The 15,794-nt window shown below is 52.3% G+C and overlaps 4 protein-coding genes and 1 non-coding gene across 6 annotated transcripts; all 5 read left to right on the forward strand.

Moving 5' to 3' along the window:
- The first annotated feature begins 255 nt into the window (after positions 1 to 255).
- Positions 256 to 327, forward strand: Trnah-gug. Its single transcript has one exon. It is a non-coding gene; the product is annotated as a tRNA-His (tRNA).
- Positions 328 to 578: 251 nt separating this feature from the next.
- Positions 579 to 1,351, forward strand: LOC118508586 (ADP-ribosylation factor-like protein 6-interacting protein 4). Its single transcript, XM_036048491.1, has one exon. It carries the CDS (start codon positions 639 to 641, stop codon positions 1,281 to 1,283), a length of 645 nt encoding a protein of 214 aa, XP_035904384.1. The 5' UTR covers positions 579 to 638; the 3' UTR covers positions 1,284 to 1,351.
- Positions 1,352 to 1,456: 105 nt separating this feature from the next.
- LOC118508576 (zinc finger protein Xfin-like) lies at positions 1,457 to 5,784 on the forward strand. 2 transcript variants are annotated; one of them, XM_036048479.1, is made up of 3 exons: positions 1,457 to 1,647; positions 1,721 to 1,926; positions 1,998 to 5,784. In XM_036048479.1, the coding sequence occupies exons 2-3, from the start codon at positions 1,868 to 1,870 to the stop codon at positions 5,359 to 5,361; spliced, it is 3,423 nt and encodes a 1,140-aa protein (XP_035904372.1). In that variant the 5' UTR covers positions 1,457 to 1,647; positions 1,721 to 1,867; the 3' UTR covers positions 5,362 to 5,784. The 2 variants fall into 2 exon arrangements, with proteins under 2 accessions (XP_035904372.1, XP_035904373.1); XM_036048480.1 differs by having other exon boundaries at positions 1,457 to 1,926.
- Positions 5,785 to 6,237: 453 nt separating this feature from the next.
- Positions 6,238 to 12,319, forward strand: LOC118508574 (hamartin). The gene is made up of 5 exons (XM_036048477.1): positions 6,238 to 7,136; positions 7,223 to 10,618; positions 10,689 to 10,846; positions 10,929 to 11,049; positions 11,130 to 12,319. Exons 1-5 carry the CDS (start codon positions 7,043 to 7,045, stop codon positions 11,399 to 11,401), a joined length of 4,041 nt encoding a protein of 1,346 aa, XP_035904370.1. The 5' UTR covers positions 6,238 to 7,042; the 3' UTR covers positions 11,402 to 12,319.
- Positions 12,320 to 14,215: 1,896 nt separating this feature from the next.
- LOC118503672 (mucin-7) lies at positions 14,216 to 15,386 on the forward strand. The gene is made up of 2 exons (XM_036037213.1): positions 14,216 to 14,691; positions 14,777 to 15,386. The coding sequence occupies exons 1-2, from the start codon at positions 14,599 to 14,601 to the stop codon at positions 15,176 to 15,178; spliced, it is 495 nt and encodes a 164-aa protein (XP_035893106.1). The 5' UTR covers positions 14,216 to 14,598; the 3' UTR covers positions 15,179 to 15,386.
- The last annotated feature ends 408 nt before the right edge of the window (positions 15,387 to 15,794 follow it).

Genomic DNA, 15,794 nt, shown 5'->3' on the forward strand with positions numbered 1-15,794 from the left:
GGAACGAGCTCCACACTAACTGCTGCGGGCCTGGCTTCGAATTTTCCAAACGCTCCAGATTTTGCACTTAATAAACCCAATTTTTGATAAATGTTGCTGCTCGAGCAGTTCATTGGTTGATAATTTAATCTCAAACATGTCCAAATAGCAAGTTTCGCTTAAGAGCAAACGTGTTAAAAAGAAGTAAACAAAGCGTTCGTTGCTATGTTGGTTTTTATACGCATTGAAACACCTCTTCCTCGACAGCACTCGTTAGCCGTGATCGTCTAGTGGTTAGGACCCTACGTTGTGGCCGTAGTAACCCAGGTTCGAATCCTGGTCACGGCAGTGTCGCACATCGCACACTGTCACGGAAGAGTGCTCTTTTTTTATATCCTCTCGCATTCTCTACTTTTTGTTATTGTTCTTCTATCTATTTCTCTTCTGTTAATACTTTTACTTTCATCCTAAAAAACGCTTTCCATCGTTTCTGCAGTATTTCACCCACTGGAAATTACTGTCTGTTTGGATCAAAAATAAGGATTACACCAATACAACGATACTCGCGCTACCACACATGACACCAAACAAACTGCTGTCAAAATCGTTCTCTAGCTCAGGTTCAGAACGTAAACAATCCGCACCATTGCTTGGCTACCATGAAGGAAAGCAGAAAGCGCAGAAGATCAAGGCGTGATAGCTCGTCTTCATCGTCGTCTTCCAGCAGGGATAATAGTAGCAGCTCCAGCAACTCTAGCGACAGCAGTTCCCGTTCCAGTTCCAGCACGAGTAGTAATAGCAGCACCGAACGGAAGCGCAGAAAAAAGGAGCTAAAGAGAAAACTTGCCAAACAACAGAAGAAAGAAGCGAAAGCCAAAAAGAAAGCACTTCGCAAGGAGAAGAAAGCCAAACGAAGGCAGGAAAAGCTGGCAAAGAAGCTGGCAAAACGAAAGCTGAAGGAACAGCGCAAAAAGGAAAAGGAACAGTCGAAGGATGCAACAGCCATCCGAAATGCCGCACCAGAACAGGGGGAGCCGCCAGGACTGTTGGACTGTGGCATACCGTTAGATTTAATGAATCGCAAAGCTATGGCACCGGAAACACGGGAAGAGTATGAGGCCCGCCAGTCGATTCTACGCCGGGTAGTCGATCCAGAGACCGGGCGTACGCGATTAATCAAGGGCGACGGTGAAATCATCGAAGAGTGCGTGACCCGCGACCGGCACAAGGAAATCAACCGTCAGGCGACGGCCGGGGATGGGGCAGAGTTTCAGCGCAAGACACTCGGACGAAATGTGCGATAAAACACACACACAAACAAGTACAAACAGTCGAAAATAAATTAAATCAGATCAGATTTACAAAAACACAACAGACTCCTTGCTGTCATTTTCCTGCCACCTTCGATTTGACATTTTAGCAAACGCAGGTGTGCGTGCCGGGATCGAAGCAAACCAACACACAAACAGCAAATCTCTCGTCTGTCAGGGATAGGTTGAAAAAAGATGCTGCGTGAACGAACACACCAGCAGCAGCAGCAGCGTCGTGAAAAATGCAGACAAAAAGTGTAGCTTAAGAACTGAGATTCAAGGACAATGTTCAAGGATCGCTCGCATCTGCTCTCGTGATTCGGTTGCGATTCTTCGTCGAGTGCACCCTAGCTTACAGGTATGGTTGGTGGTGGCATTGCATTGTTTGTTTCCGTGCAGAGCTTTATGCTATCGATTACACCGGTCAACAGGAATTGAGAGAGCTCATATCGCCAGGGCTTGAGGGAATAAAGCCGGAAGCTAGCTAGGTGTCCTTCACAAATGTTATCCGTAGAATCGGTTTGTGTTTAAGCTGAAGTACAGCGCGATAGAGACAACAGACAAAACATCACGCCAAGATGGATATGGTACCAGAACAGGAACCAGAACCGGCCGTGGATGATGATCCGGTAGATGTGTAAGTATCGGTTCCCGCCACGTCGTTACACCTCTCTCTCTCTCCAACCGAATCTCGTCTTTCTTTTGCAGCCCGAATAAAGACCCGGAGTCGTACTGCCGGTTTTGTTTCTCGGAGAACGAAATTGAACCACTCTTTTCGGCGACTGGAGCCCAGGCAAATACCGAACTGTTGCAACGAATAAACGACTGCTTAGGCATCAAGCTGACCAGGAAGGACTACTGCCCCAGCAGTATCTGCTGGTCGTGTACGCTCACGATGGAGGAGTTTCAGTGTTTTCGCAAACGGTGCTTGAAATTTGACGCGCTCGTACGAAGCCTGCGGCCGGTGGTGAAATCCGAACCCGGCTACAGCGGAACCACCACGCCGACCGAGTTCCTGCAGAAAGGGCATACAGCAGGCGTGAAGCAGCAGGCTGCTGGGAAGGCTGTTCGGCAGGATAAGGGCAAAGGCGCCGCTGCGGGTGTATCGAGCGAGTTGACATTCAAGTGCCAGTACTGTCCACGAAGCTTCAAGCACCGAATGTATCTAGATCAGCATCTTTGGAAGCACCGGGATAGGATTGCGCTGGAAAAGGGATTTTTTCCGGGGCCGAAAAAATCACACCTCAACGGAAACGAAAGCTCGAAAACGACAGCCAAGAGTGTGCCGGCGGCAGAAACGGTACCGGTGGTCGCTGGTGCTGCTGCTGCTGCTGCTCCTACACCACCACCTGCTACCGGTCCTACAGCCGATCGGCCGATTAGCTGTGAGTATTGTCCACGGAAATTCACCCGCAAGATGTACTACATGCAACATCTCCGTCGGCACAAGCCCGACGAACGGTTGTTTCGATGCCGACACTGTCCGCGCAGCTTTACATCGCACCTGAGACGGGTTGGGCACGAGCGAAAGATACATCTAACCAACCCGAAGCCCGAGGAAAAGGACACCTTCTCCTGTCCCAAGTGCTCGCGCGTGTTCAAGCACCGCTCATCGTTACGCATGCATCTGCTGAATCATGACGGCCAGCTGCCGTACGGTTGCGACATATGCAACTGTCGCTTCTACAGCGTGAGCTACCTGGCGCTGCACAAAAAGCGCTACCACGGACCTAACGCTGCCCGCGGTGTGGCGAACGGCACCTCCATCCCCTGCCTGTACTGTTCGCGCTGGTTTTTGCGCGAATGTGACCGTTCAAGCCACATCAAACAGATGCATGCGGATATGCACGCAAGCAAAGAATCGGCCGCCGGGTTTAACCAGCTGCTCGAAGACTGCCCCCCGGCGGACAGTGACGGGCTGACCGATCCGGGCATACTGCCACCAAACGTGCGCGAACCGATGATGGTGATTAAGGAGGAGGAACCGGATGCGAATGACCCGGCACCGACAAGCGCAGCCGCCGCCGACGCAGCCACCGCCACCGACTCCGGCGTGGCTACTGATCCTGGTGCATTTCCGTTCTACTGTTACTCATGCGCCATGCCCTTCGACACGGAGGACATGTACTCGGAGCACTTGGACGACCAGCACCCGTTTGGGGGCGAACAGCTGATGGATCAGCTGGACGCTTCCTCAGCGATGGAACAGGACGCGAAGCTGTTCAAGTGTCCCTTTTGTCCGAAAACGTTCACGCGCAAGTGGAGCATGACCCAGCACATTCCGTCGCACATGGCCCGGAAGGGGTATCAGTGCGAATACTGTCCAGCCATCTTCACGCGCAACGAGTACTTGCGCACACATCGGCAGCGCAAACATCCGACACTGCCGGAAACGGGTTCGTTTAAATGTAGCTACTGTCCGCGGATGTTCCACATGGCACGGTACAAGAAGGTGCACGAGCGGATCGCACACATAAAGAAGGGCGACACGCTGCCGGAAGGGGACGATACGGAAAGTGAGCTGGCCGCGATTAACAGCAGCACGGTGGACAAGATGGACGAGAGCAGCAGCAGCATGGCGGCGCACGATCTACACTCCCGTGCGTCGGACAGCTACGATCAAACGTCCAACGACGCGCACAGTGTGCTGTCCATGCAGCACTACGCGGACTTGGAGGCGTCGGTGCGGCTCGCCGTGGTGCTGGAACGATTGCCGGCAAAAATACTGGACGAATATCGATGGCAGCTGGAGCTGTACGCGACTATGTCGCCGGAAGATAGCCAGCTGGAGCTGATGGAAATGCCCGAGGACCTGCCGGATGTGACATTCGATGATGCAGACTTTGACGATTACGGAGATGACGATGGCATGGATGAAGGGGGAAGCGGTGCGGGCACTCCGCTGACCCATGAAGAGTCTAACGATTCCGGAAAGCAGATGTTAAAACGCAAGCGCAGCAAGTTCGGCATCACCCTCCATCCGTGTCCGCACTGTACGAAAATGTTTAAATCTCGCACGGCGCTGCGAATGCACGCGCTGTACCACAGTGGCGATTTGCCGCACCGGTGTGACGAGTGTGGCGTTCAGTTTATGCGTTACAATCAGCTGGATTACCACAAGACCAAATATCATGGTGCCAACAGTGCGACAATGGCCGCCCGCTACAGCTGCGACTACTGTCCGCGCATTTTCCTGCGCAAACAGGATCGTACCACGCACCAGATGATGGTGCACGCGCGCGATCAGGCGGAATCGATCGACGCATCGCCCGCGCTCGCGATGATGAAGAAATCGAAACGAAAGGACTACGTGTGCCGGGTGTGCGACGCGGACTTTGAGAAGTATCGGCGGTGTGTGCGGCACATCGCCTTACATCACTTGGGGGCGGACGGTGAGCCGGAATGTAAACCGATCAAGCTGTGCCACTGCAGCATCTGTACGGGCATCTACAAGAAGCGCGAAGATTGGCACGAGCATCTGAGCGACCATCCGAGCGTGAGGCCGCATCACTGCGAACAGTGCATTCGGAGGCGAAGGAAAGCTTCCAGCCGGAAGCAGGTGCACCGCTGCACGCACTGTCCGAAGGCGTTCGAACACAAGCCCAACCTGGCGTCGCACTTGCGCATACACATGCAGCAGCTACGGTTTCCCTGCAGCGAGTGTGGCGTCATGTACGATCGGTATCGCGATCTGCTGACGCACCAGAGCCGTTATCACTCGGAAAATCCATCCGATGCGGTTGGCCGTGAACCGCTGCAAAGGTGCAACTTTTGTCCGAGAGTGTTCACGCGCCTGCGTGACGTCAAGTACCATCAGGAGCAGGTGCATGCCGATCGGATAGTGCCTCCGACCACCGTGGAGGATAACAATGGGCCGGAAGCACTGGGGGACGAAGGGCTGCTAACGTTCGGCTTCGGCCCGGAAATGTTTCCTGAGACTAGCCTGCAGGAAGAGCCGCCCATCGAAGGGGCTGGCGATGGTGGCGGTGGCGGTGGCGTCGGCAACGTTGGCATCGGCGAACTGCCAATAAAACCTGACCCAGATCAGCAAGACCTCACGACATCACAGTAAGATTGTAGTTTAGCGCCATCGTTTAAGGTGCGAATTGAATGGCATATACTATCCCAATGATTTATCTATCTCCATAACACGTCGAAAGGGAAGCGTCTTGTGGCCCAGAAAACCACTTGCTTCCTCTAGAACTAGCAACTACCATTAGAAATAGTGCTCTCCCGTTTTTATCAATCATTTTGACTTGGTGCAAACGTGCACCGTACTACGGCTCGGAACATAAGATTCGACACATTCGCTGGCCACACTCAGCACGACTAGACAGCAATAAACAAGACGTGTAATGACTACCCTCCTATCGCCAGGTATCGAACTTTCGTGCGTTGATCAAAGCAGATCACTGCAATAATCTATGTCGACATAGTTTTGCTTTCAACGATATTAGTAGAAATAAAACCAACAAAAGACACACTGAGAGGAAAACATTTTTCACTTACTTTGAAGACTGCGGCCCCGGGCGTAGCGTTGTGCGTGATTACACTAACCGGCGATTCATTCTTTGTTTGCACGTGTTCCAGCAATTGGTCGCTTCTCCAGCTGAAGCCGGTAGTTTAAATGTTTACCGCAATGGTGCGGAACTAAAAAATCATATTCTTCGCACAAGAATTTCTGTACAACAAGTCCTCTTCACGCTTCGAAAATCCTATATCCGATACGAAAACAACGACTTTCGCGCACCGTTCCGATAGAAAACGTTTTACCGGGAATCCTGATCACGACTGATTGCCGCCACTGTTGTTTACGCTGCACCTTGCGCCGTGTAAACGTAGCTTAATCGTTTTCGTTTGACAGCTGTTATTTGTACACGGCACCGCGAGCTCCCTCGAGTTGACGATTGCAGAATATAATACCAAATTAAATAAACTAAATGGAAGTTTCATCCCTCAACGAAGTACAGCTGCGCCAGGAAAATAATTTTTCTCCCCTACATTTTAGCAACAGACCCGCCTTAAATCGTAATCAATTTTAATCCAACAACCGTTTGTGATTGCTTCTGTCAAAAGTTTCCGCCGACATGTGGCCACGGCTTGACAGAGACAGAAGATGGACTGAGATAGTGTAGTGAGAAGTGTAAAAACATTTGTGACATGGAAAAGATTTAGAACACGCTGGTCGATGGCCAACATTTGCGTGTAGTTTGTGTGCATTCAGTTGCTAGTTTAGTTTTCCCTACCTTCGCCGTTCACTCGTGCGCGTGTGTTGCCGTGCTATATCTTCCTTTGCATGCAACTGTTGTTCGATTAGCCGAGGGTTTTAGCCCGTTGGGGGGCTTCATTCGCTCGCCACTAGCTTCCGGTCGCGGATGTCGCGGAGCGGGCGAACACTTTGCACGATTAATCTTATTAAAGCAACCGCGACCGACCATCGTTTCATCTGCGCAAAGGTAACCCCGCCGTGTGGGCTCTAACCCCGTAACCAGCCACCCGCGGAGGTGACGTTGGCAATGTACTGAAATATGCTAGTGGGACACAGTGGGTTGGTAATTGCGTGTAAACACTCTCTGGAAAGGCGACGTCGATTGTGCCGCACCGGGAAGAGGCACGGAAGAAGGGTAGTTTCCAACTCTACCAGCTGGCCAGCTGGTGCTTGACCGAAGCTGCCTGCACGAATCGATGGTTTAGGAATACGGTCCGGGAAGAGGTATACGACATAATCTTGAAGGCGAACGTGACGATAAGCGATGGATGTGGCCAATCTGTTTGACGACCTCGAGTCCAACAACATGGACCGGGTGGACGAAGTGAAGCGCAAGTTTCAGGAGCTGTTTTCCTCCAGTAAGTATAGCCGGTGGACGCGTTATCGTCGTTTAGGTGTTTGTTTATCGCAACGGAACGAATTTATTGCTTGCGTTATATTTTAGCCAAAGAATCCTGGCTTGCCTGCAACATGATGGAGTACTTTGCCCACACGTCATCGATACGGATCGTGGAAATACTCGTGAAGGTGCAGCAACCGCACGACAAGCACATATTCGACCGACTGGCGGAATGGATACGCAGCGGCACGTCGAAAACGCTGGCGCTCACACTGTTCGGACACATCATACAGAAGCGACCGCTGTGGCTGTACAAGGTTGGAACGCACCAGCTGGTAAAGGACGTGCTGAAGCTGTCGAAGGTGGAGAAAGACATTACCTCACTGATCAACGCGGTGCTGTGCATCATCGATCTGCTGCCCGTGATTCCGCTGGCGATGGGCAACTTTGTGCAGGACCTGTTCGATGTGTTCAACTATCTTGCCACCTGGAACCAGAACGAGTCGCACCTGCCCGAGTACCAGCTGATACATCTCCAGTTTGGCCTGTACGAGCTGTTCACCCGGCTGTACGGCATGTATCCGTGCAATTTTGTGGCCTTCCTCAAGCAGGAATATTCGTCGACCGGGCGGCAGGCCGTGTTTCAGCACACGATCAAGCCGCTGCTCGATACGGTCAAGATCCATCCGCGGCTCGTGCTGTCCGATCAGGAGAGCGAAACGAGCCAGCAGCGCTGGAAAAACATGGAACCGCACGATGTGGTGAACGAGTGCGCGCGGATGTCGCTCGAGTATCCGGAACCGCAGGAAAGCGCGCAATCGCAACTGCTGGCTGTGAATGGGTCCGGGGGCAACGAATGTCCCTGCTACATGACACCGATAAAACCGTACGAGTACACGGCCGGCGGCGGAACCGATGTGTTCGAGTTCTCGTGGAAAGCAAACGTGAACTTCTTCAACACCCTGTCGCTGGACCAGCAGCTGTGCACGATCACCGCTCAAAATTCGTTCTGGTCACCGAACAGCACGCTCATGCAGCCGACCCCTCCGCCCACGACGGGCACCGTACCGCACACACCGATTCCTACCCCCAGCTATACGATCCCGACCGTACCGGTCCCGCAGCCACCGGCAGCGGACGGTGCATCGCCCCCGGAGGCGGCTGTCGAGGCAACGCCCGAAACGACACCCATGAAGGATACGAAACCTTCCGCCAGTGGCCGGCCTTATCCCACGTCCGTCAAGCCGCAGACGGCACGGGCGATCTGGACGCCGTCGCAACCGGCCTCACCGATCAAGAAGGATGCGGGCCAGTCACACTTTAACTACGAGTATCCGCTGGCGGTGGTCACGTCGAAGAAGCTGCTGCAAGTGGTGAGCGATCGCAATCAGTCGCTGCTGCAGCTGTCCGACACGGGCACAACCACCACGACGACCACCATGACGACGGTGGCCTCGGCAACGTCGACCACCAGCAACAGCGTACCGTCCAGTCCGCTTCCTATCGATCAGCAGTCGGCCCCCCTGTCGGCAACGGCCGTGACGGCCCCGGCATCCCGCAACGAGTCACCGATGGTGCAGATTCAACCGGCTCAATCACGCGCCGGCGATCTGAGCCAGGAAGATCAGGAGGTAAACGATATCAACAGCCCGCACATGCATCACTCGCAGTCGCTGCCGGTCGGTACGGCCGTACCGATACGCGACCTGTGTGCGGACGAAGATCAAGACCAAGGGGAAGGTTCGCCCTGTTCGGCCGGTGGACTGCACTTTAAAAACTCGCAGTCCGTCATCAACTACACGCGCCGTCGACTGCACAGCCACTGTTTGGTGGATTCGAACGATCCGTACTACAGCACCGGTACCTCGCCGGCGGACACGAGCGGCAACTTTATCCGCAACGGCGCTACCATGGCTACGCAGCTCATTACGATTGGATCGCGGGCTGGTGCCGGTCCGAACCAGCAGCTCCACATTCCGGAACCGCTGGCCGTGTACGGTAGCCGGCAGCCGACAGCGGCAGCTGGGCTCGAGCAGCACCATCACTACTATCACCAGTGCCACCACCACATACATCTGCATCAGCAGCAGCAGCAGCAGCTGCAACATCATCAGCACCAACACCACCACCACCACCATCATCTCGTCGGTTCGGGTGGTGCGCTGTTCGCGAGCCATCAGCGCCGCCATTCGCTGCCAGATCTGAAACATTTCGCGCTCAAAGTGAACCCGAAGCTGCTGCTCGATTCGGTGTCGATCGTCAAACAGCGACCGCACGCGCATCGGGCGGGCGAAACGACCAACGGGGGAGGGAACAGTGCCTCTTCCTCGGATGGAGTGGGCAGCAACGCGGACAGTAGCCCATCGGAGGAGGAAGCCATCTCTGCGGCTACCCATTTCCACAGCAAGCAGGAGCAACGCTCGAGCGAGCAGCTCGCACGCAACCAGGAACTCTTCCGACAGCTGCGCAATAATCTGACGACCGTCATCACACCGAGCAGTCACTTTCAGCATCAGCGGGTGCACCATCAGCAGCAGCAACAGCAGCAGCACGGTGATTCGTTTGCTTTGGCGCGGTCGCGCACCGATCGTCAGGCGGGCATCGAAGCGGTGATGGCACCGGTTCCACCGCAAGCCACCATCACGACCGGGACGCAAACGATCATCAGCTGGCCCCAACCGTACGAGCAGATCTTCTACGGCATCCTGCAGGAGGAGCTGCGCTTCAAGAACAGCATCTCCCAGCTGCAGCACGATCAGCAGGTGCAGAAAGCGGCCGCCAACGGTGGCCGGCTCGATCCGTACGCGCTGCTCGACCAGTACATCGAAACGTGTGCCAAGAGCCGGGCGACGCTGGCCGAAAATGGCAGCCGTACCGCGACCCTGCCCGAATCGTACTATCAGGACCACATCCGGCTGTTGCACCTGCAGCTGCAGTACGAGCGGCACCGGCGCGAGATACACGCCGAACGGAACCGGCGGCTGCTTGGCAAGAGCCGCAAGATCCGTGCGCTCGAGCAGAACAACGAAGCGCTCAAGGATCAGGTGGCACGGTTGACGCGCGAGATCGCGTCCCTGAACGCGGAGTTCAGTACGGTGCGGCGTAAAACCAACGCCGAGCTGACCGAAGCGTCGCGCGAATGCGTTCGCTGGAAGGAATCGCTTTATCAGGAGCAGGAACGCTGCAAAGAGCTGCAGCTCAAGATCGAAGCGCTGCAGGTGGTGATCAAGGACGAGTCGGCACAGCGGCGCGAGGTCGGGCTGCAGCTGGAGAACGCTCAGGGCGAGCTGTTTGATTTGCGAAACGAGCTGCGGAAGGCGATCGGGAAGGCGGAGCTGGGTCAACAGTACCGGGAAGAGCTGACGCGCCTTCAGTCAGAGCTGATCATGATGGGTGAGGTGCAGTTGCGCTTTAAGGAGAAGCTGGCCGAGCTGGAGCGTTTGCGGGCCCGCGAAGCAGAAATTGCACTCATCAAAGCGAACTACCACGAAGAGTGGAAAGGTTGTTGAACGAACGTGGTGTATCGGAGGGAGGGACCAGTAAGACTAATTACTCTTTCCGCTTTTCCTAGAGCTCAAATTTGCACTCCAGCAAAAGTCGGCCCAGCTCGATACGGCCAAGGAACGGCAGGCCGAGCTAGAGCAGCAGCTTATCAAGCGCGAGGAAACAATCACGCTACAGAAACGGACGCTTAAAACGGCCAAGGAAGAGTACCAGGAAAAGTTTATGGTAAGTGGAAGATGGAAAGGCTTTGGAACAAGACCGAACGTCTCACCTGCTCCCACACGCCCGTCCCGTTTCATACCTCCAGGCACTGGAAAACAAATACGAAGCACAAAAAGCGATCGTTATTCGGATGCAGGACACAATCGAGGATCTGAACAATCAGCTGAAACGGTGCGCCGCAAAGTCTCCCGACTCCGACCGTACCGGTAAGCAATGGGGTTGGAACCCCGTCCCACCGGTCCAGCCGATCGCTTGCTTCATGGCTTCCTTTTCTCGCTCGTTTCAGATGCCGTCGGTTCGCTGGACCACACGTCACCGCTTTCAATTTCGCTGGCGTCCAGCGAGGGTCTTTCGGAGATCCGCAATCTTTCCGCGCTGGTGGCACAAAATTCGGCCGGACTCGGTGCGCAACTGTCGGGCGGCGGCACGTTGCCCGGCATAGGCAACAGCAGCAGCAGCATGATTGGTGCAGCCGAACTTGATTCGAATCTGCCAACACCGACGTCGGCCGGCCAGCAGTATCCGCACGGTGGGGGACCGGGTGCTGCCGATCCATAACAGCATTCCCCCGATGAACGGTTAGCCGCCGAAGCAGAATGTAACGTGTATGTGTGCTTGTGCGCGCGCATGTTATCACTTGTTACTGCCTTTCGTTTAATTTTTGTTACATTTTGTGTTTCACGAACTGATCCGATTCGCTGTTGATTTTTGCCCGGCCGCTCTCACGCGCTCGTACGGTACGCTTTTTGTAAACGGTTATCGCTAGTCATTCGTGATCCGTTTACGTTTTGCCATACGCGTTTAGTTTTGTCCGTTTGCTACCTTTTTGGCAACTGCTTTCCTTGGTTGGTGTTGGTCTTGTGTAAGCGAACCAAACGTACCTTCCTGATTGCCGTGCAGACAAAGAAGCTTCTTAGTTCGGTCTTAGTTAGGAGGGAGGATTGAATTCAAAACAACAATACCGATAGCTGCAGCTAAACGAACAGCCTCCTTATTCCCCCCCGCAGGAGGCCAAAGTAAAAATGCAACGTAACGGGACGGGGCCGGCGGTTGTTGCTGTTGTTGTGGTGGGGCGTAATGAGCCGATTCGAGGGCATCAGGAAACGAAAGTCTATAAATATCTATAAATATGTATATTACGGCAAGCAACACGGTTTTTCTTTTTGGCAATCCAATGGCATCAAGGGCAAGTACACACACACACGCACACACACACGCACTTACACATGGATAAGTCAGGAAAATTCCTGAATTTGAGACTGTAATTTGAATTCTCGAACACCGAAAACACCGTTGATAGGTACATACAAAAATGAAGATCGAAAACGAAAGGAGTTGTAAACACACAGACACATATACACACACACACAAACAACACACTAACGCACTATGAAGTTGTATTTGAAAGAATTAGCAAAAATAAATTGTGTGACGCGAGTGGGTAGCGATAACGCGATGATAATAAATGCAACAAAATACCTTATTCAACCCGGCGTTTTTCTTATCAAAACACCCCAAGCACTCTCTCCCTCACTCTCTCTCTCTCTCTCTCTCGCTCTCTTACTTGTTACAAATCAAACAAACGCAGCCGAGTGAGCCTACTTTGTTGGAATGTTTAATGCCCACGAAGGAATGCAGCGCGCGCAAGATGGCAAGACAGTTCGATGAACCAAGACAACAACTTTCCCACCGTTTGGCCGGCTATCACCTGACCCGGTACGCCCAATTTTGTCCTTCCGATGTGGTGGTAAAACATGGAACGTGAAAAACTGGAACGTCGTAGCAGCGGGCGTAGCAGAATTTGCCAAATCGCCTTTCACGTATGGTGTAGTTACATAAAAGAGTCATAAATTTTAAAAATGTGTGTCTTAAGAACAAGAGGTCCAGAAATTCAGAGAGACAGCAGAAGCTTTCCTATAGGCGAAGTGCATACGTTTAACCGAAAGCCCTGAAACTGTGCCACTCGAAGCCACCGTAGCAATGCTTAAGAAACACTGCCCTTTCTGTTGTGATGATTCGTTTGCCAAAAGAACATTGCCTTCACTCCACCCAATTTTGTTTGGCAGGAAATTCTTCACATTCCTGACCGTTCAATAAATCGTACCAGACATGGCTTCCATAAAAAACAAGTTGCTCTAAATACGCCGTCGAGTCGAGTCGCGCGGTTAACGAACGCAATCGCACAAAGGAAAACGACACAAAAATGAGGAGAAAACGAGAGTAATGAAATCGGACGTCCGAGGATGATGCCCCGAGCCTTGAAAGCGTTTTATTGCTGTCAGTTAATTATGTGCAAAAATATGAAGCGGCGAATTGGCTGCCGTAACTTTATCCGATTCAAATCACCGTCCGTTCGTCACCTGCCAAGAACTGTTGAACGCTTGCAATTAATTTCTGTACCTTCATCGCCGGAAGGCAAAACAGTTAGCCACGAACCAATTAAGCCAAAAGAAAGGGCTGATTAAGGAATTATGCTAGATATCGATCGAACGCTGACACCGGGCACGTCGACGTGACGATCGACCGGGGCAGTTGCTCGTCCTGTTTGCGCTGCCCACTTATCTAACAGCAGCACCCATTAGCACGCGGTGACCAAATGATAATGGTTTTGCATGATTTGATAAATCGGGCTGCACATCTTAAGTATCATAATTTGTCCGGTAATTAAATTAAAGCAAACCCCTTCTTCACAACGCGCCAACGGTCCAGCCCTGCTCCTTGCGCGGGCTTACGATACTGCTCAATACACGCCGATGATCAAGTGTGGCGATCGATGTTGTGAGTCGTGTTACAGTGGTTGATAACAATAAGTGAATAAGTGGAAGGTTCAAGTGGCACATAATTAACTTGCAAAATTAAAATAATGTTCCCAAAAAGAGGTTAACATCAAATTAACAATTTGTTCGCATTCATTACGAACCCATTAAATGGCATACTTGGATTAAGTTAGTTGTCAAAATCGATGTCAAACACTTTGACACTTAACCTCAAAAGCGCCGGAGTGTGCTACTAGATTACAACAACAACAAAAAACACTACACCCAATTAGTAAGATTGGTAGGGTAATAAATTTTGTAACCTACTGTACATCATCATACCCTTCATTATCTTCCATCTAAACACAGCTAACCACCGTCAATATTTACTTTGATAGCACACTGCCCCGGCGCAAGTGGCCATCGTCGATGCTCCGCATAAGTAAATCCGGTTGCGTCAGGATAGCTTTTGCATGCGGACCTTGAACAGGTCCGGGTGCTCCCGCGGGTGGAACCGTACAGTAAACCACTTTGCATAATGACGATGATGCCCGTGTCCGTGTGCCGCTGTTTATGCAGCTGGTCGTACCCGGTCCGGGCGAAGTACCGTCATTGCATTTTATGAGCTGGTACGCTCTAACCGCACCGTCTTATCAGTGTCGCGTCGCGTGTAGGTTATAGGTTCTGATGCTAAAAAAAGAAGAAGAAGAAAGACGTGTCTTCACATAACACCCGTGAACTATTGGAACACATTAGAGAGACCGCAGGGGGAAGACGTAAAGAGATTGGTTTTTACATCCGGTGGCCAAGGACGTTTGGTGGACGTTTTCCTCTTATCATGCACGGTGAAGAACGTACCGTTCGGTTTGAAATGTAACAAAACGAGCTGCCGGCAAATAAAAGCAAAGCGTTGGCGCTACCAGCTCTCCAGTGCCACCATTTTGGTTCGGTGATTTGGTTTGCGGTTCGTCGCTTCTGTCGTTGAAGTCTTTCGTGAGTATGGTGCATCCGGAGAGAGTGCTGCTGCTGGTGCTGGTGCTATCGGTTGCCTCTAACTACTGGTCACCTGTAGCCGCTTTTGATGACTTTTTAGTGAGTTGTGTAGACACCACCACGTGAGGCAATTGTTTTAGTCTTTCCTTATTATTTTTCTTTTAAATTTATATTCCCCTCACAGGAAGATATTTTTTCGATATTCTTCGATTCGGACAGCGAAAGCGATTCGTCCGAACCGATTCAGGTTAATGGGAAAAATGCCACCATCAATGTTGAGTGCGACAACTGCACGCTCACCATTAACTGTCCGAATTGCAACAGTATGGCGACGGTGGCCGGTGGTACGATGATGACGGTAACGGCATCGCCACCACCGGCGCCACCAACACCGAACGGAGACTCTGCTACACCGCCGGCCGCTTCAGCTCCAGCGGCTGCTACGATCGCGCCGGGATCTGCAACAGCAAACGAAACGACCACTGCTGGTGCCGCTGGTGCTACTACTGCGGTGGCACCTGGGGACGGTGCTGCGGCAAGCACGGATGCTCCCGCACCTGACGCCCCGCCTAGTGCTATTTTCTGAAGTTACATTTGATTCCCATGCCAGGATCATGGTTTAGAAATTAGAAATGCTATCTCCTATGGCCACACACGATCGTGAGGGGAATATTTCGATAGCTCTTCTCTTAGGTTTATCTTGCAGTAAAGGGACTAAGGTTGGTTGTGGAAGTTTGTTTAATAAAGGAAGAATAAAATGTTATCTTGTTGTCTTGATGAGCACTATTACAAGAGCCATTTGCGACCACCAGGATGGTTCTTTGCGTGGAAGCTTGCCTATATCTCTTTGTCTCACCTCGGATAGAAGATTAACGAAGGAGCAACCTCCTGCTAGCAAACACTGATTTTTGCACGTGTAATCGCACCTTTGAAGTGCGGTTCTAGGACATCGGCCATGTCAATAACAGCGTTCGAGAGGAGGATGCTCAAAAGCATTGCTAGTTCCTTATGTGTGAAAGTTACCACAATGAAGCAGTGGCGGATCAACCTAGGAGCGGAAAGAGTGGCCGCTCGTGGCCTCATCGGTTCAGGGGGCTACGTGGGCCAGGGGAATCCTGTTGTTTCCCGCTTATATCACAATTAGAGGGACTGCTATTCCGCTTGGGACCTCCATATATCATGACCACTGCAATGAAGAGATC

The sequence above is a fragment of the Anopheles stephensi genome, chromosome 2, assembly GCF_013141755.1.
Source record: "Anopheles stephensi strain Indian chromosome 2, UCI_ANSTEP_V1.0, whole genome shotgun sequence".
NCBI lineage: Eukaryota > Metazoa > Arthropoda > Insecta > Diptera > Culicidae > Anopheles > Anopheles stephensi.

Bases quoted from the DNA above. Each gene is read 5' to 3' on its own strand.
- LOC118508586 (XM_036048491.1), top strand. From the start codon at position 639: ATGAAGGAAAGCAGAAAGCGCAGAAGATCAAGGCGTGATAGCTCGTCT.
- LOC118508576 (XM_036048480.1), top strand. From the start codon at position 1,868: ATGGATATGGTACCAGAACAGGAACCAGAACCGGCCGTGGATGATGAT. The intron at 1,927-1,997 runs GTAAGTATCGGT...TTTCTTTTGCAG, and splicing joins GATGATGATCCGGTAGATGT to CCCGAATAAAGACCCGGAGT.
- LOC118508574 (XM_036048477.1), top strand. From the start codon at position 7,043: ATGGATGTGGCCAATCTGTTTGACGACCTCGAGTCCAACAACATGGAC. The intron at 10,847-10,928 runs GTAAGTGGAAGA...TCATACCTCCAG, and splicing joins AGTACCAGGAAAAGTTTATG to GCACTGGAAAACAAATACGA. The intron at 11,050-11,129 runs GTAAGCAATGGG...CGCTCGTTTCAG, and splicing joins TCCCGACTCCGACCGTACCG to ATGCCGTCGGTTCGCTGGAC.
- LOC118503672 (XM_036037213.1), top strand. From the start codon at position 14,599: ATGGTGCATCCGGAGAGAGTGCTGCTGCTGGTGCTGGTGCTATCGGTT. The intron at 14,692-14,776 runs GTGAGTTGTGTA...TTCCCCTCACAG, and splicing joins CCGCTTTTGATGACTTTTTA to GAAGATATTTTTTCGATATT.